The sequence below is a fragment of the Anolis sagrei genome, chromosome 1, assembly GCF_037176765.1.
Source record: "Anolis sagrei isolate rAnoSag1 chromosome 1, rAnoSag1.mat, whole genome shotgun sequence".
Lineage (NCBI taxonomy): Eukaryota > Metazoa > Chordata > Lepidosauria > Squamata > Dactyloidae > Anolis > Anolis sagrei.
In genome coordinates this window covers 100,883,988-100,904,712 of record NC_090021.1, presented here as the reverse complement: position 1 = coordinate 100,904,712, position 20,725 = coordinate 100,883,988, and the positions used below count along the sequence as shown (strand labels likewise).

Sequence of the window (20,725 nt, the reverse complement as noted above, 5' to 3'; positions counted from 1 at the left end):
AGACAAATACATATACCTTATATAGTCATGAATAAATCTAGATTTTTTTTGTCGAAGAATCAGCCTCCCCCCAATTGGTCAATTTTCACAGGTCACTGGGTTGTTGTAGGTTTTTCTGGCTGTATGGCCAAGTCCTAGAAGCATTCTCTCCTGATGTTTCGCCCGCATCAATGGCAGACATCCTCACAACCTCTGCCCAAAAAACCTACAACAACTCAGTGATTCTGGGCATGACAGCCTTCGACGTTACATTTTCACAGGTCAATAGGAGCATTATACTTTAGGGACCTCATCTGATGGGGTGAATTCAGCATCCTAGGATGCTTTTACCCTGTCTAAAGGACAGAGTCCCATGCCGGACATCACGTGTTGTGTGAGTTCCAATGGAGGCTTCACCCCCAAACAGGATGAAAGTGTTTTGGACACTCCCCCCCCCCCCCCAACATGAGAGGCTCCCCATATTGTGCTGGCTCCAGTGGAGCCAACACAGGGCCTCTCTGCAAAGGGAATGCGTTCCCCATGTGAAGGGGAAGCATTGCAGAGAGGAGCTGCACACTGGGCGACAGATTTGCCATGCTGCTCCTTTCTTTCCTACCGGATGCTAGGCAAAACAGGCCTTTATGATGAGGCAGTAAGTTTTGTCAAAAAAAAAAAAACTATGCCCTTCTCTTGAATGGAACTGTAGAAAGGCAAGGGCTTAGTCCATCCTGAGAGAACCTAAAAGAACCCGCTATCCTCTCTCTGTTGTGATGCTGTTTCTGGCCTTTTTGAATGCCTGGGTGGCAAAATAATGGTGGCCAGAGATGGCCGACTCCCTGAAACTGCATTGATGACATTGGGGCTTTTCCCTCTCCATGGAATGACTCTTAACTTATTCACTGGTCATATCAAAATCCATAATTTGGGCCCCAAAACCTGACCGCAACTCATACATGAGGTTGATTTATACCTGAGCATATCCAGTAGATCATGTAGTGCTGATTGCTTTCCATCTAATAGCACTAAAACCTGTACCAGCCACAAATCACTTTCTTCTAATTTCTTCCATTGCTTTTGTACACAGACGGTCCCAAGGAGCTTGGTTGGAAGAAAGGGTGGTAGTTAGAGTAAATCATGTATTAAGGATGGTTAAATGACCTTCATCTGTGTATCTCTTTTTGCTCATAGAGTTAATTCTCTGTCCTCACTGCTTTACATATGATTCCATAAGTCTCTGTCACTTTTATGACTGGTTTGGCCACAGGTGATTTGAATATTCTCAACTATTGACTTATTTGAATTTCATTTAGAGGATGAATTGAGGGTGTAGCTCAGTGACAGAGCACATGAATTGCAAAAAGAGTGCTTCTCTCTGCTTTAAACTCTGGAGAGGTATTGTAAATACTGCACTGGACAAGATAGACAAACAGTCTGATCTGCTATAAGACAGCTTTCCATGAATTGTGCTCAGTAGTTCTCTGCATGCCTTACTTGCATACAAATGCTTGAACTCTGTGGAAAAACAGTTCTTTCTAGGCTAACTGTATGTTCCACTTTTAGAAGATAAACTGTTGATAAGCATCTTGAGAAGATTTTGTTGTGATTCATGCTGTGAGTCCAGAAGGTTGCTAATGCTTCGCTAAAGTGTTTTAATAAGTAATCACTTTCTCATTACTTTTAAGTGCAAGAAAATGGCTGAAAAGTGGAAAAATGACCTTGAAAAACTTTTTGGGAAGTAATGTGAAATTATAACTAATTACATATACATGCGTTTGTGCACGCACACATCGTATGTTAATGTTAATTAATTGCTGTTGACTGCAAAAGTCATGCATTACAGGTACTGTAGTTACGCGTTTGCTTCTAACATCCTTATTTGTAGAGAAGATCTGGTGTTACTTTTGTGTGTTTCCGCCCTTCTCACCCCGCAGGGAACTCAAGGCAGATTACAATGCATATGTACATGGCAAACATTCAATGCCATAGACACACATATATAGACAGGCACACAGAGGTAATTTAACACTCCAGCTTTCTGGCTTCATGAGAGTATGCTCGATTCCAGCCACAGGGGGAGCTGTCACTTCACCGTCCACTTGTGACACCGAGTATTTGATGGAGTACTTCTTCATTCTTACACACACTGCTGGAAGGTTTTATGGTTTTGTAAATTAGTTAAATTAGCCTCCTCGCAAAGCGGTACCTAAATTTCCTACTGGACAGTTGCAATTGCCTTTCTGGTTGCATAGGTCAACAGCAAGCTAGACTTAATGGTCTGGAGCTTACTCTAACCCAGGCTGGCTTCGAACTCATAACCTCTCAGTTTAATGCAGCTGGCTACTAACTAGCTGTGCCAAAGCCCTGTTCATTGACAGTTGCTTATTTGTGAGGGGAAAAGGTGAACAATTGAGTAATTCAAGTGGGAATTACACTGGCAATCATGTGGCTTTCTTCAGTGTTCCTCAGGGGACAATCAGAAATTTGCGTTTTAGAAATGTTATAATTTTAAATTTTTTAATAATTTTATCAATGAGATTTTTATGCGCTATTGATTATACTTACGTCATTGTACGTAATTATACTTACGTATTGTTGCCTGTATGTGGCACTTGGAGTGCTTCTGTGAGCCACCCCAAGTCCCTTTGGGGAGATGGTGGCCGGGTACAAATAAAGATGATGATGATGATTATTATTATTATTAAAGGTAAAGTTAAAGGTTTTCCCCTGACATTAAGTCCAGTCGTGTCCGACTCTGGGGGTTGGTGGTCATCTCCATTTCTAAGCCGAAGAGCCAGCATTGTCTGTAGACACCTCCAAGGTCATGTGGCTGGCATGACTGCATGGAGCGCTGTTACCTTCCTGCCAGAGCGGTACCTATTGATCTACTCACATTTGCATATTTTCGAACCGCTAGGTTGGCAGAAGCTGGGGCTGACAGGAGAAGCTCATGCCACTCCTCGGATTTGAACCTCTGACCTTTCGGTCAACAAGCTGAGCAGCTCAGTGGTTTAACCCACTGCACCACCTTATTATTATTATTATTATTATTATTATTATTAGTAGTAGTAGTAGTAGTAGTGTTATATTTCAAGCTAATGTGTAATACTGTGTTTAATGAAAGAGAAAGTTCAGGATCTTATTGCTAAATTAAACTAACTAGCCAGTGACTGGATCCAGATCTAGATTATATCCTCCCAAGAATTCTTAACACAAAATGTGGAACTGATCTCAATCTCTGTACTGAACTGTGCCCATGCAAACCAATTTTTAAACTTTATATATTTTGGGGCAAAATCTGGGAAGTTATTGTCTGGCTATCTTAATGTGTGTTCTGGGTAAACTGGTAGAAAGAATGATTAAAGATATAATTGTCACTTCGAAAGAGTGGTAAAGCATTCTGGAAAATAATTGGAACAGATCCTCCAAAGTTGTGTCTTATGAACATTTGAGTGCTTTAAGAATTATAAGGAGCATATAGTTTTTTTCTTTACTTGGACTTCCAGGAAATTTAGCAGCCATGGGAGACATTCAAAATATGGAGTACAAACGGGTCAAAGATCAGGGGGCAAAGAGTAGGAATAAACATTCATTTCTTTCAGTGGAGGTATGATTGAACTTGGTTGCTGTGAGTTTTCCAAGCTGTGTGGACATGTTCCAGAAGCATTCTCTCCTGACATTTTATCCACATCTGTGGTAGGCATCCTCAAAAACAGGTGAATTCCAGAGAAGAAAAAAAATAGGGGCAGCTATTCACCTCCCAACAAAGGATTCCCCCAGGCAGGAAGCAGCCAAACCTTGAAGCTGCAAGGCTATTCAATGCTAATCAAGGTTATCAATTGCAGCATTCACACTTGACTCAAACAGACAAGAGGTCTTTCTCCCACCATGGCCATTCCATAGATATATAAACCTCACTTGCCTAGTTTCTAACAGACCTCACAACCTCTGAGGATGCCTGTCATAGATACAGGCAAAACATCAGGAGAGAATGCTTCTGGAACATGGTCTTACAGACCAGAAAACTCACAACCTAAAAAGTAAAATTATTATGGTTTTCTTGAATGCATTGTCAGGCCATAAATTAGTAAATATGATTATTTTTTCAGTGCTCAGAATCACTCATCTAATATGAAAACAAAACAAGCATTTCCTGAATTTAAACCATTATGAAAAGTTTAGGCGAGATGTCCTTGCTCCATTGTTAAGCATTAAGAAAAAGCCAGGAGGCTGTCTACATCAATTCCAGAAAAAGCAGACTGTGATGGAAAATGTTTCAGACATAATAAGGCCATCAACCTGATCGTAAATGCAGGGACTTCTTTTTTACGTAACTCCAAGCAACTTTACTGCTGTATGGTCATGAATTTCAAAAACAGGGATTACCGCTAACAAAGACCTGAAAATGCAGAATAGGCTTCCAAAATGGAAAAGGTTGCTTGCTGCTGATAAGGTGCTCGAATGTAAGGAGGAAAAATATGGCTTTTTAAAGATCTTCCTAGCTTTTAGTAACTCCAGTGAAATTTTTGCCATGAGAACATGCTGCTAAGCTAGGTTAGACCAAGGTGCCATATAGCTGAACCAAAGTACTAGACAGGCATTTATGTTCACACTAACAGTTAAAGATATACTAAATACATATTTACAAACATCATATTACAACTAGCATTGGGTATGCATGCATGCTATGTTCTTTATTAATTTGTTTAATCATTTTCCTTTCTTTTTGAGATGTGCAAGTTGTACTCATGACCTCCTTGGGTAGTTAAACCTACATCTATGTGCTGCTCATCCTGAATCCTCCATCATTTGGATTCAGTGGTTGATTCCTAAACCAGGAATCATGAGTCTAGGAGAAATCTTTCTCCCTATTCACTTTTTCCAACTCGGGTACATAATTGTGTACATCTCAATCATGCCTATCTTCATTTCTCCTTTGTAAGAGGACATCCTCAACCCCCTTGATAATTTTGGATGTCCTATTCTGTTCCTTTTTAAGTTTTAAGGGCCCCTTCTACACTGATCCAAAATGCAGGCCCAATCCAGCATCCTGCGGAACTGGTCATGATCTGGCTTTTCCCTGACTTAGCTTAACCCAGGTCAAGATCACACTTACACACCAACCTAGATAGTCTGTGTAGATGAGGCCTAAGCTGTCTTTCTTTGATGACCAGAACTATAAAAAATGTTTCAAGATTGATTGTGCCATAGATGGTAAAAGATCAGTATGATATTGACAGATTTATTTGTGATTCCTTTACTGATTAACCTCAACATGAAACATACCCTTTCTATGGTAATCACACACTGGGTTGTCTTTTTCATTGCGTTAAAGACATCTTGGATGCCATCAGTGTGTATGTCACATGTATACCCAATAAGTATAATTTCAGACTTGCTTATACCGAATCTCACAAGCCACTAAATACCAATTCCAGAGATATGGAAAGACCTTTCTTAAACTCTATACAACCATTTTTATTCATCTTCCCTAATTAGTTTAATTCTTCATGCTAGGTCATTTAAAAACAAGTTTTTAGTTTCACCTTAATTTTCAGGGCTGTAAGACCATGAGGATGCCTGTGATAGATATAGGCAAAACATCAGGAGATAATTTTTCTGGAACATGGCCATACAGCCCAGAAAACTCACAACAACCCAATGATTCCGGCCATGAAAGCCTTCGACAATACATTTTTCTTTTTCTCTAAGCTCCATTCACTTTTAATTTTTTTTTATGTAAGGGGTTTGAGAGAACAAAATAATCTATCTAACTTTAAGGAGTAGCACAATTCAAGCTAAAGGTTAAGAAAAGGGGAACAGAATCAGAGTAGTACTTTATCACATCTCTCTCTTACACACACACCCCATTACTTGAGGAGTGTTTTCATTTCCTAATAAACCATCTTCAGTATACCTCCAAGTAGTTGTTGTTTCATGGGATGTGCTGCGCCTGCTGGATTGTAGCTTTAATCTGGTCATAATGTCCTTCCTGGAGCGGGCTGTGCTTTTCAAGTCAGCGTAGTCTTTCCAAGGCAGTGTTTGCTCACCGCTGGGTGGTAGATCAAAGCAGCTGGAATCAAATATCCTACATGGCAATGTCTAGACTTATTAAGACAGTAATTGCTGGTCATGCTGACACTATCAATAGTCAGCATTAGAGTGCGACCCAGAAGATATTACCTCTGAGAATTTCAAGGTTTTTAAAAGCACTGACAAAATTGCTTTTAGGACAGAATTTTGGCACCTGCTCTGAAGTGTAACATATTATTACTAGGGTGGTCCGTCTAATAAGATTAAAGTGACAGCCCAATGGATAATGAGGTCCATGTACTCAATAGTGTTAAGGAGCAGAGTGACCCCCTTATATGCAGCTAGCCTTTTTGAATAAGGGAAAATAATTCAAGCTCATCACAGTTGGTGTCAGCTCTGTTTTTCTCTTTGTTAGCAGTATTACGATGAGGTTTACTTATCCTATATACACATGTATACATTTAGAAATTTTAGTCAAAAAATAAACTCAAGAAGTCTGAATCAATGTGTTGTCAAAGACTTTCATGGCCAGAATCACTGGGTTGCTGTGAGTTTTCTGGGCTGTATTTTCTCCTGACGTTTTGCCTACATCTGTGGCAGGTACCCTCAGAGGTTGGGAGGTCTGTTGGAAACTAGGAAAATGGGGTTTATATATCTGTGGAATGTCCAGGGTGGGAGAAACAACTCTTGTCTGTTTGAGGCAGGTGTGAATGTTGCAACTGGATACCTTGATTAGCCTTTAATGGCCTTGCAGTTTCAAAGCCTATCTGGTTGCTGCCTGGGATAATCTTTTGTTGGGAGGTGTTAGCAGGCTCCAATTGATTCTTGTCTGGAATTCCCCTGTTTTTGAGTGTTGCTCTTCATTTACTGTTCTGATTTTAGAGCTTTTAAATACTGGTGGCCAGATTTTCATGGTTTCTTCCTTCCTCTTGAAATTGTCCCCATACTTGTGGATTTCAATGGCTTCTCTGTGTAGTCCGACATGTTAGTTGTTAGAGTGGTCCAGCATTTCTGTGTTCTCACGCTGAATCAACATATTCATGGGTCATTGTGAGTAATGTACTTTAACCATTATACAGAAAAGGATCTGCCCCTTTCTCTGTGCAGAGTAGCAAAAGCAAGCATTTAGTCCCAGCCCAGGAGAACATTAAAAAGGCAGTGACCTACTCTCTTTGCTGTGGCATTACTTCTGGCTTTTTTGAATGTCTGGGTGACGAAATGTTGGCAGTGCTTAGTGGCAGCTGACTCCCTGAGGTGGTATTGGGGCTTTCCCCTTTTTATGGAATGACCCTCGAATTATCCATGGGTCATATAAAAATCCCCAATCTTGGTCTCCAAAATTGCCCTTGATTTATACATAAAGTTGACTTATACATGAGTATATACAGTTGGGAAAAGAATAAAGTGGAAGTTCCTGGTCAATAACAACAACAACAACAACAACAACAACTTTATTTTTATACACAGCCTCCATCTCACCGAAGGGACTCGGCGTGGCTTACTTGGGGCCAAGCCCAATCACACAGAGTTAAAAACATAGCATAGAAAAGATAACAATAATATTTTAGCTTTGAAGGGTACAGCTGTAGCTCCAGGATGTACCATGTTTGAATGCTTTCTCCTAAAGCAAATAACCTGGTCTGTCCTCATGCACCGGCCTATATCAGGATTCATTTAAACTGTAGAATTAAGGTACTTTTACTGTCATGGCTCAAATCTATGGAATCCCAGGATTTATAATTTGGTGAAGCACCAGCACTTTTTGATAGACAAGGCTAAATACCTTGTAAAACTACAACTTCCATGATTCCATAACACTGAGCTATGGCTGTTAAAGTGGTGGCAAACTTCATTAATTCTACAGTGTAGATGCACCCTCATTAATGAAGCCTCTGACAAAGAACAAGCTATTTACAAAGGGTTGTTCTACCCAGCCTTACAAGCCCTGTTCCCTCCCCGCCCCCTGCCGCCTCCATTGATATCTATCTAGCATGATTTTTTTTAACAATGTCATTCAAGATATAGAGAAGGAGAGCTAAAATCCCAAAGGTTTGCTGAAGTAAATGATTTCCTAAAACATAAACTGAGAAAGAATGAGATTCTACTGTAGTTAATTTTTATATTTGCATGTGTGCCTACCAAAACCAGGAAGATAAATCGCTTGCTAAATATCCATGAATGGCAGAACAGAGAGAAAAGGGAAAAACAGATAAGCAGTCTCACCAGCTGTCCTTACTATGTTAAAAAACATATATTGGTTTGACTACCAAAATAGAAATCATAACAAAAGTAGAGGCGGATGAATGAGGGGAAAATCCTTCCTGGAGTATTTTGGGGAAAACTTTCTGTGGTCTCCAAGGCTCCTTCTTCACTGCTATATAAAATCCAGATTATCTGCTTTGAAATGAATTATATGGCAGTGTAGACTCAGATAATCCAGTTCAAATAAAATAATGTGGATGACGTGCTTTGATAATCTGGACTATATGGCAGTGTGGAAGGGCCCCAAAAGGGTCAAACTTTTTTGTTTACTTCCACAAGGTTTACCGAGCTGGTTATTTCCTTTCACATATGTACAGTATATTGTACCTTTTGATAAACATTGAGGTGCTCTTCGTTTTTTAAAAAATGTAGGAACACATTCCTGCATACAATGGGATATAGGAGTAGTATTCCTGTGAATGGCTTCCTGGCTTTTCTTTTTCTCTCTAAAATTGCAACTATGCATATAGTCAGTTTTGACCCCCCAGAGCTTTCCTCAACTTATACATCCTCATTTATAAGTCAATTATAAATTATAGATTTTATACGACCTATTTGAGAAATCAGGGATTACTCAGTGGTGAGTGGAATGAACCAATGCTTCCTCAAATGGACAGACTCTCCTGGTCACTACTGCCATTTCACTGTCTAGGTATTCAAAAACACCAAAGGCGGCACCAAGACAATGAAAGTAGAGGCCAATCAGTGCTTGTTTAGGTCCTCCTTGAGATGGGCTAAGCTCTCGCCTTTCACCACTTAACCCATAGAAGGGGATGAATCCTTTAAAAAAAAAAAAAGAGTTAAGGTATGGTTCTTACACTGACCTGCAAATAAGTCAATCCAATTTTGTAGGAAGTGATGTTTGTTGAGAATTTGCAGAGAGGGATTTTTTTGCAGATGAATTTTGAAGATATTCAAAGGCTGCTTTTCCAGCATGTGAAAAACAAGAGTGTCAGGGAAGATTGTTTAACTTCCCTGGGAAATGAAGCATTAAAATAACACCAGCAGGTGCACCTTGATCAGTCAGGCTCATGTGGGAACAATTACTTACGGACTTTCATCATTTTGCCTTGTCGTTTTCTTTTGGTTGTCCTTCCACTTTTCAAACGTCACACGTGTTGCTGCAATGGCGGCACACACCGGCTCTGCTCTAGATGACCCACGGAGCCCCACTGGAAGTACACATGTCTAATGAGAGGGGAGCCAGTGGGCTCTGTGGGTCAATTCAGGCTTGACTGGTGTATGCCGCTGAAAACAGCCCCTCCTGATGAGGGAAAATATCTTAAAGATATTTCAATGTACCTTTGGAGCTGTTTCTTGGGCCTTAATGATACTGCTAGCATTTTTACTCAAAATGGCATTGGATTTCTGTTTTAATAGTGGGCGTATTGTGCTCATGACTCATTTCGAGAATCAGTGTCATTTGTAGCTAGAGTTACTGGAGTGAAAAGTGGAGAGAGTTCTTGTATCTTTACTATTTGTGTAGAGGAGGGAATTTCAGGTGGTGCAGTTTGTCATGGAACCAGGTAGTAAGAAGCTTTTTTTGTCGTGTCAGGAGCGACTTGAGAAATTGCAAGTCGCTTCTAGTGTGAGAGAATTGGCCGTCTGCAAGGACATTGCCCAGGGGATGCCCGGATGTTTTGATGTTTTACCAACTTTGTGGGAGGCTTCTCTCATGTTCCCTCATGGAGAGGTAGAGCTGATAGAGGGAGCTCATCTGCGCTCTCCCTGGATTCAAACCTCTGACCTGTTGGCCTTCAGTCCTGCTAGCACAAGGGTTTAACCCACTGCGCCACCGGAAGCTGAAACTGCTTCTGAAATACCCTTTTCTACACAACTATTTGAGGGGCAGTAGCCCTTTCCACTATGGCAATCTAATTTATAATGAATGAAACTGTCATTTGGTGAATAGCCTAGCAGATGACAACTAAAAAACTACAGCAAATTTTATTAATATGCAAAGATCAGATAGAGGCTGTGAAGCAGGCTGGAAAAGAGTCCTCAGGGCAGAGCTTTCCAAACTTTTCATGTTGGTGATTTGCTTTTTAGACATGTTTCCTTTCACAACATGGTAATTCCAGTTTTACTAGCATACAATAATAATATATTTGTAGTATATAGATAGACAGATCGGACTGGATGAGGGCTAACAAATTGAAACTGAATCCAGACAAGACAGAGGTACTCCTGGTCAGTCGAAAAGCCGAACAGGGTATAGGGTTACAGCCTGTGTTAGACGGGGTCAAACTCCCCCTGAAGACGCAGGTTCGCAGCTTGGGTGTGACCCTGGACTCTTCGCTAAGCTTGGAACCCCAGGTCTCGGCGGTTTCCAGGGGAGCATTTGCACAATTAAAACTTGTGCGCCAGCTGCGCCCGTACCTTGGGAAGTCTGACTTGGCCACGGTAGTCCACGCTCTGGTTACATCCCGCATAGATTACTGCAACGCGCTCTACGTGGGGTTGCCCTTGAAGACTGCCCGGAAGCTTCAGATGGTCCAGCGTTCGGCAGCCAGGTTACTAACGGGAGCCGCACTCAGGGAGCACACCACTCCGCTGCTGAGCCAGCTCCACTGGCTGCCAATCTGCTACCGGGCACAATTCAAGGTGCTGGCTTTAGCCTATAAAGCCCTAAACGGTTCCGGCCCCACTTACCTCTCCGAACGCATCTCCACCTATGAACCGACTAGGACATTAAGATCGTCCGGGGTGGCCCTGCTCTCGGTCCCGCCTGCGTCACAAGCGCGTCTGGCGGGGACGAGGGACAGGGCCTTCTCGGTGGTGGCCCCTCGGCTATGGAATGCCCTCCCTGTAGACATCAGACAGGCCCCTTCGTTGCTGGCATTCCGGAGGAAGGTCAAGATGTGGCTCTATGAACAAGTGTTCGGCTAAACAGTGCAACTGAACACAGGAAGACGGTATAATTGAACATAGGAAATGGTATAAGGATTATGAGAACGGATTCTGATTTTATTGAGGCGTTTATATGATAATTGATTGTTGTTGTCTGTTGTATATGATGTGTTCTAACCAATTGTTATTGTTATGATAATGTGTATTGTGTAAACCGCATTGAGTCGCCGAGTTAGGCTGAAAAATGCGGTATAGAAATAAAGCAAATAAATAAATAAATAAATATAAACAAGATTTGGATCCTCCCCCCCCCCTTTACCCTTCTGAAGTTGATTCTTGTGTAATTTCTTCTATAGCTGCTCAGTGTGGTTCATCACGACCATAATTGTCAACAGATATGCTTTTCTTAATTAGAAATGTATTCATTTTGGTGGTAATTACTGCAACTCGATCAACCATAAATGTGCAAATTATAAAAGTTATAACAATACCTACCTACACTTGGAACAGCATCAGCACTCCACTTCTGTAGGTTTTTAAACCTTTCTGTGAGGTTTTAAACAGGATGACCATCCAAATGTGATTTGATTGTGTGTTTCTGCCTGGCTGGAGGGAGTTGGATTACATGGCCTTTGGCGGTCTCTTTCAACTCTGGTGTATAGATTGCCTTGGAGTCCAGTGGAGACTCCTTCTCTTGAAGTGTTTTGAACTGAGGCTTGATGGCAGTGTGTTGGGAAAGCTTTGACTATGTCTTCCTGCCTGGCTGGAGGGAATTAGACTGGATGCCCTTTGAGGGTCTCCCCTTCCTACCATAGCGCCTCCCCCCCCCCGAGCCCCTAATTTCCCTTGATCTCCTTTTCTTCTTCCTCCTCCTTGGCTGTGGCTGGTACTGCTGTTTGTGCCATTGCAATTCGGAGTCAAGGCAGAGAGCCAAGGATGACAATGAATAGGAAGGTAGCAGGGCCTTGGCCTTGATCTCTGTACCACCTTAGAAGTGGCTGCCACTACTTTTGGTCCTTTTGGTGCCGCCGCCTCCGCCTCCGCCGCCGCCGCCGCCTCCTCCTCCTCCTCCTCCTGGAGTAGCCAACATGCTTTCTTTCAAAACCAGCTGCTAAGACTGTTAAGGGAAAGCAGCTTTTGTTTGCGGGGGGGGGGGGGGGCATTTTTCATGTGACACCTGAGGATGGGAAGCGACACGTTAGCATGTCATGACACACAGTTTGGAAAGCTCTGTCTTGGACAATGTTCAGCCTGAGCTCCACGTGGCTCAAATTGAAAGAGATCAATGAATTATTGAATTAATTTGTGGTGGCCTTTTAAAAAAGATGTGGGTTAATATTCTTTATTGCCCTGGAGGCTAGGATGCGGAAGAATGGCTTCAAACTACAGGAAAGGAGATTCCACTTGAACATTAGGAAGAACTTCCTAACTGTGAGAACTGTTCAGCAGTGGAACTCTCTGCCCCGGAGTGTGGTGGAAACTCCTTTGGAGGCTTTCAAACACAGGGTGGATGTCCATCTGCAGGGGGTTCTTTGAATGCGATTTTCCCGCTTCTTGGTAGGGGATTGGACTGGATGGCCCATGAGGTCTCTTCCAGTCAATGATTTTATGAATCTTTAGAAAGATAGAGGCAATATATCAAATAGTGTAGCTTGCTTTTTAGGTTGGCTTCAGAAAAAATAAGACACTAGAGAGATCTCTTGTCTGTGTAATATCTACCACATTTTTCTCCATTTAGCTGTCAGACAGTGACCTACTTTCTTTATTTTTATGTGTATTTTTAAAAAAAAGTTCATTGGTGTTATTTAGTGTACCTGTCTGGTTTTTGCAGCAGTTGTCTTCTATTAGTAATGGTTATTGGATTTCTGTGCTGTGGTGGGTTTTTTTTTCATGGAGGTAACAGAAGCTTGGTTTTTAAATTCTGACTTTTTTTGTCTTTCTCTATAGCTGGGATGCGTGCTGTTTTTCTGACACATTTTTAAGGACCTGGAAAGCTGAAGGATGCCATCAGAAGTGTGCCTCAGGTATGGGAGCTGTTTCATCCAGTGTTCATTTTGTTCATGTCCATTTACTTGAGTGTTGCTAGTTTAGGATGACAGCATGGCAAACAGCAGGCATAAATATTGCATTAAAATGACTGAACTGAGCCATGGCTTTTGTATTAATGTGGCAGACTGTTATTTCTTTTAATTTGAATATTTACTTATAGCAAGGTGTGGGGGGGGGGGGCATATATTTTTGGTCTGTCTTGGACCTTGAAAGGCTGCCATTACAGTGCCCCCTCAGACTTTTGGAGGGGCATTATATATTTAAAAATATGAACTAATTCCTATGCACACTGCTCATATCTTATTTGTAGTGCAAAAAACATGAAAGAAAACTATAATATTTTAAATGAAGAACAACTTTAAACAACATAAACCTACCAGTATTTCAGTGGGAAGGGTGGCTCTGCTTTGGGCTGAGGAGATAAGAGTTCAGTAGAGTTGTTGTTGTTGTTGTTGTTGTTGTGTGCCTTCAAGTCATTTCAGACTTAGAGCAACCCTAAGGGCACTTCCACACTAGAGATAAACACATGATGAAGCAGGTTAAAAACCACCGCTTTGGTGCGTGTTTAAGATTCTCTGCCCCCCAAAACCCCCTGCACTTTCCCAAGGGGGTGGCTATATGTGCCCCCTGTCTCCAGGCCTTTCAGGAAGGCCTGGATCTAATGGTGTATTTAATTAATTCAGAATAACCAAGGTTAACTGAATTTTTTTTTTTTTACCAAGGGAGTCCAAACGATGCCCTCGGTAAAAACCTAGACAAACCCCATGATAGGGGCCTGTCTGGATGAGCCCCTAAGTCTAAAGTTTAGAGTTGGAGCCAAGTAAATGGCCTTAGAGGTCTGCATTCAGTTTGGGAACCCCTGATTTAGAGATTCTTTAGAGAGAACATTTCCCTCTGCATTTGTACATCCTCCAGTGCAAATCTAGAGTCAACATTGGCAGAAGTTGACTATAGAGTCATAGTGGAAGACTCAGAGATTCCTAGAGAGATGTTCTCATAGGTTAGAAAAAGGTATTGTTATTTGCCGTTTTTCCACCTTCACAGTGGTCCTGCAGTCCTAGCCCTATGAAAGTGGGGGGACTATTAGAACATCCCAAGTTGGAGATTTCAAACAGCCATGAGTGGGTTCATAGGCTATATTGCCCTATAGAAATGCTTCAATGGAACTTTTTTCATCCTGTGTTTACCAGGTTATGCATGCCTTTACTATAGGATATAGATTAATGTTGGATAAGAACAGGCAGTTAACTGAACAGTTCATATTAGATCCTCATATTTCTGCCAATGGACCCATCCTAAAATGTTGAATACAAATAGTTTTTGTTGTAGGTTATAATTGTTAAATAGGAAAGAATACTGAGGTCCCTTCCAGACAGGTCTTATATCCCGGGATCTGATCCCAGGTTTTCTGTTTATCCCAGAATATCTGGCAGTGTAGACTTGTATAATCCAGTTTAAAGCAGAAAACCTGGTATCAGATCCTGGGATATAAGGCCTATTTGTAAGGGCTCTGAGGTTCTCTATTCTACTTCCTCATCCCAATTTTTTTTTATTAAAGCGATCTTTGCCAACTTGGTCCCAACAACTGAGGTCTCGTGCAATTGGAAAGTACTGAGTTTGGAAGGTACCTGTAATGCAAATCATGCAAAAAGTAGCATGAAATCATTTTTGCAGGTCTGATAGCTGTTTATTTAAACATTTTATATGCAGTAGTAATCATGCTTTAGAAGACTTAAAACTTCCTTCATCCCATCCAAGTTCTTTGTCAAGTAACATCAATTCACAGAAGTAGGCTAAGATTTAAAACTTTGAGGAATTTTGACTTGGCACTTCAGTCTTCCATCCTCTATTGTATTTATCGTAATGTTGGAAAACATTGTTAACATGGAGTAAAAAAGAAAGTAGCTTTTAAAATGTGTGTTCCATTATAGGTTTTGCATATAAATAACACACTGGAGCCAGGTTCCCTAAAGAAACTTGTGTCGGATTTCAACTCCCATCTTCTCCAGCCAAGCATGCCTAACATGCAAAATGTGCTTTTGATGTTAATATGCCCTCAGTGTATAGTGAAATAGTCTTTGCGTGCATGAGTGTTTTTATTGTGTTATCTAGCTTGTGCATATTTATGTTTCAGCAAGAAGTGTTGACAGGAATTGGCAATGGTAATTTAACAGATTATCAGAAGAAGCAATTGCTATATTTAGAATGCTATTGCAGTACTTAGGGACTTTAACTCTTCTGTGTTTTGAGAGGTTATGCCTGACTCTACGGATTGCAGAAACATTTTTACTTTTTATGCTTTTTTCAAGAATAAAGGTCCAAATCTTTTAACCCAGTGGTTCTCAAACTGTGGGTACCCAGATGTTTTGGCCTTCAACTCCCAGAAATCCTAACAACTGGTGAACTGACTGGGAGTTGTAGACCAAAACACCTGGGGACCCACAGATTGAGAATCACTGTTTTAACCCCTCCATTTCCCTTCTGCTTTTTATTCAAAAGTTTACTAGAGATAGCAAAAGAACAAACCATATTCACCGGCATTCGAATAACTCCACATACACCAGAGAACAGGAAGTTAGAAAGATTTCAGAGGTGACATTCTGAATCTTTGGAGCTCGCATTCAGGTTGACTCACCAAGTTGTCATTGGTTCAATGAGTCCAGTGCATCTGAAGGGAAAGCATAGGAATCAGAATAACACGATGATGTAGTTTCAACAGCACCGATTAAGAAAATTATATTTGGCCTTGAACCTGAACATTTGGAAGCATGCTGCTTCAGAGTTTAATAAGACTTATTTCTAACTGGTTTAGAACTGCATCACCTCTCCTCCTTGTTAATTACTTTTGGATTGTACTTTCATTCTCAAACATCCATTGTGCATGCAGAAGCTCTAGCTGTGGAGCTTTAACTTCCACCTTGATGCACTTGGACAATTTTCTGGTTCACTATTGTTGAACTCTGTCAGTAATTCTTTAAGGTTATATTGTAACTTGTGGGCGTTCGTTTTTTGTATACATATGTATAGCAGGGACGGAGAAAGTGCAGGTTGTGAAATACATGTAAGCCCAGCCCTGCTTTGTCAGTCCTAAGGGCCATCCAAAATTTTTTGGAACAATGATAAAAATGCCCCCAAAGGACTAAATGATGCTCCTCTAGGCTCCGAAGTCAGTGGCTTTGTAGACCCCTCCCCCAACACAAGAAATTGGATCTGGAAAAAAAATCTAGATTTTTTAAGGGCTGAAAATGTATCATGCATCACAATTGTTGACCCCATTTTCTGATATATAGATGCTCTCAAGGTCTTTGGGGGTACTTTGAGAAATGAACTTTGGTGATAAGATCATACTGGTACTCCAACATCTATTTAACCACTCAAGAAGTAACAATCTTGATTAATGGGACAGATTCTGTAACAACAACAACAGCAGCAACAACAACAATTTTATTTTTGTATCCTGCCACCATCTCCCCGAAGGAACTTAGGATAGCTTACATGGGGATCAAGCCCAGTCAGACAACAATTAAAATATAACACAGTAAAGTTCAAATAAAAAACATCTTAAAAAAATAACGATCAACAATCAAACCATCAAAACAACCAATAGCCTAACCTAGAGGTCAATTAAACTCCTGAGGGACTGTCCACTATCACCTCTCTTGTTTGCTTTATCGATTGAACCTCTGGCTAACTTAATTTGTTCTAACCCATTTATGTCAAGCTTGCAAGCTATTTAATGCCCACCACCATAAAATAGCTCTATATGCTGATAACATTCTGAGTCTTCATAAAAATCATGAAATTTTCTGCCATATTTGAAACAGATCCATATTTACAACTTGGATGTCAAAATTAATTTACAGAAGTCCACATTTCTGTACTTAAAATGTCCGCCACCACAATGAAAATGCTGACAATTCCTCACTAATTTGCAACTTCAATCCTTGGGGTTTCCATATCTTGGTATGGAAATTACCAGTGCTTATCACAATTGATTCCACGTAACTATAATCTTGTGACTAAGATCACATCTGCCTTGACCACTTAATGCAGATTCAAGCTGCCTTGAAACTGTGGTGGCTACAAAATGCATGCTGCCAAAATGTGTTGCAGTGTGAATCAAGACCTTTCAATCACATTAACTACAATTGCATGTAAGTTTGAGTCAATATATTAACCTTACTAACAATAGTCAGTTAAAATACAAAAGATTAATTTGCTTTCTTCCTTGCAGTTGTTTGAGCAGAAGTAGATAAATGTTGGAAATCAGCAGCCTCAATCTAAATAATTGGTGGATAAAAGTATTACATACCTGGCTATTAGAAAAACCCAGTTATTAGAAAAACCTAAATAGATACAACAAAGACAACACATTTTGATGGTTGGTCTTTTTATTGATTGTATCAATAAAACCCCACAATAACTCTAACCACCATATGGTCATATTCCACCTTGATGTGTGCTGAATGAATTTTGCAAACAGCTCACAGGAATCAAGCATGAACTAAATTCTTCAATTTCTCTACCTACATCCTATGCCTTTGTTTATTTGTCTTTCATAATGTATTTGTTCTTATTCCTTGATAGGAACATTTCTTTTTATGTTTTGTTTAATAAGACTAAAAATGCAACAGTGTGGCTCACCGTAGGGATGAAAATTGGCCCCCTCTAGAGTGGCACATTTCTATGTATCAAGCTTTTTGATGTGCTTATGGTATATAGCTCTGTATAACTCTAGAAGTTGAAGTCAAAAAAATCAACCAAAAATGGATTGGCTTGTCAATGTAAGTAATGTACTCAATTAAAAAGGAACCAACCATTATTCTGATTAGAGTAGTAAAAGGAAAAAGGTTAGTCCATCCCAGAAATGGTGGTGACCGGGGTGGTCGGCCTCATGATATGTCTCTGGCACTTTCCCTTTATGTGGAGTGATTTTGACCCCTAAACCTGCTCTCGGCTTGTACATGAGGTCAACTTATATATGGAAATTATAAATGAAACTATTTTTGTGAATGTAATTCTTCATGTCTTGCAGTGTTCAAGATATGCTGACTGGTCAGAGACTCTGTCAGTCCAGCTCTCATAATGATGCTGTTTTGGCTGCTCTGAACCAGCAAAGAAGTGATGGCATACTCTGTGATATTACCCTCATTGCAGAAGAGCAGAAATTCCATGCTCACAAGGCAGTCCTAGCAGCATGCAGTGACTACTTCAGGGTAAGTTCATGCTGTAACATGTTGGTGTAAAAAATCACATGCCATTTAGATTTTTAGATCAGATTACTATAACTATTGACGTTCTGTCACTATAAACAATGGTCATAATCCAGCTATATATTTCAGTGATAAAATATTACTGGGCTGGAAGTTTAGCACAGCTTGTAAATCATCAGCAATTATAAGATCTATTAACCGAAAGGTTGCAAGTTCGAAGCCCCGGGTTAGCGTGAGCTGCCAACTGTCAGCCTAGCTCATTGTTTACCTAAGCAATTTGAAAACAGCTTTAGCTGTGATTAGAGAAATTAGGTACCGCTAAAAGCGGGGGAGGTGTTTTACGATGTCATAAAGAAAGAAGATCAGAAAATGCTGGGCGACCAAAAGGAAGGAGGAAGTCCTGATGGCTCTTCGTCATAAGAGGATAGAGCAACAGCACCCCCTGGACTCGAGCTTAACCTTCCCTGGCACCTCCTTCTGTTCTGTCTGCTGTCTATACAAACGGCATTGAATGTTTGCCATGTATATGTACTGTGATCCACCCTGAATCCCCTTCGGGGTGAGAAAGGCGGAATATAAATAAAGTGTTGTTATTATTGTTATTATTATTACTGTTCAGCTATTTGAAATCTGTTTGTCTGTCTGTCTGTCTGTCTGTCTGTCTGTCTGTCTATCTATCTATCTATCTATCTATCTATCTATCTATCTATCTATCTATGACCTACTATGGCATAACAAGACTAGACACAGCCGGTAGACTGTTAGGAACTGTGAGAGTTGGAGTCCAAAACACCTGGAGGGAGGGCCCAAGCTTGCCCAAGCCTGGTGTAGGTAGATGCAGCAGCTCTGCAGAGTGGGTTGGCGCTTAGATTTCTGCACTGTTTCTTTTTCTCCTCCTTTGCTTTGACTGTGCATGCAGTAGGTAATGAATTGCAAACAAGGCTGCACCTAAGTAAAAGTAAAAGTTTTCCCCTGACATTAAGTACAGTCGTGTCCGACTCTGAGGTGTGGTGTTCATCTCCATTTCTAAGCCGAAGAGCCAGTGTTGTCCGTAGACACCTCCAAGGTCATGTGGCCAGCATGACTGCATGGAGCACCGTTACCTTCCTGCCGGAGCAGTGCCTATTGATCTACTCACATTTGCATGTTTTCGAAATGCTAGGTTGGCAGAAGCTGGGGCTGACAGCGGAAGCTTACGCCACCCCCTGGATTCGAACCTGTGACCTTTCAGTCAACAAGTTTAGCAGCTCAGTGGTTTAACCCACTGTGCCACCAGGGGCTGCACCTACACTGCATAATTAATTCAGTTTAACTCCTCCACCTGAACTTCCAAGGCTGAATTCAGTGGAATCAACTGAGCTGCAGTTTTTCAAGGTCTTCGGCCATAATTGTGTCCAATTCTGGGCACTTCAATTGAAGAGAGATATTGACCAGCTGGAATGTGTCCAGAGGAAGGCGACTAAAATGATCCAGGGTCTGGATAACAAGCCCTATGAGGAGCAGCTTAAAGAGCTGGTCATGTTTAGTCTGAAGAAGTGAAGGCTGAGAGGAGACATGATAACTATGTATAAATACATGAGAGGAAGTCATAGAGAGGAGGGAGCAAGCTTGTTTTCTGCTGCCCTGGAGACTGGGACACATGGCTACAAGTACAAGAAAGGAGATTCCCTCTGAACATTAGGAAAAACTTCCTGAGAGCTGTTCAGCAGTGGAACTCTCTGCCCTGGACTGTGGGTGGAGGCTCCTTCTTTGGAAGCTTTTAAACAGAGGCTGGATGGCCATCTATTGGAGGTGCTTTGAATGCAATTTTGGCAGGGGATTGGACTGGATGGCCCACGAGTCTCTTCCAACTCTATGATTCTATGATTCTATGAGTGGGGTGAGCTCCAGTTGTTAGCCCCAGCTTCTGCCAACCCAACAATTCAAAAACATGCAATTGTGAGTAGATTGGTACTGCTCTAGTGGGAAGGTAATGGCACTCCATGCAGTCATGCCGGCTACATGACCTTGGAGGCATCTATGGACAACATCAGCTCGTCAGCTTAGAAATGGAGATGAGCACAACCCCCAGAGTCAGATGCAATTAGACTTAATGTCAAAGGGATACCTTTACTATTACCTTTTTAGTGTTGGTTGAATTGGAAGTGCTGAATGAGATGTTGTCAATTTGTCACTAGTTTCACTGCTTATAATTTTTGGTTCTAGGCTTAATTCAAAGATCTGATTTTGGGTTTTAAAGCTCTATATATCCAAGATCGGAACACCTCAAGATTGATAACACAAGAATCATTAGACTTTCCCTGAAAATATCATTTTAATTCTGAAGTCATCCCTTTGAGTTG

At 41.0% G+C, this 20,725-nt stretch overlaps 1 protein-coding gene across 3 annotated transcripts in view; it reads left to right on the top strand.

The window, feature by feature from the left end:
- Positions 1-20,725, top strand: part of KLHL32 (kelch like family member 32) — a 101,869-nt gene that overhangs the window by 11,849 nt on the left and 69,295 nt on the right. For all 3 annotated transcript variants that reach the window (XM_060753069.2, XM_060753067.2, XM_060753068.2), the window contains exons 2-3: positions 13,069-13,145; positions 18,206-18,386. In XM_060753069.2, the coding sequence (XP_060609052.2) occupies positions 13,123-13,145; positions 18,206-18,386 (204 nt within the window). In that variant the 5' untranslated portion in view covers positions 13,069-13,122. The remainder of the gene's footprint in view (positions 1-13,068; positions 13,146-18,205; positions 18,387-20,725) is intronic.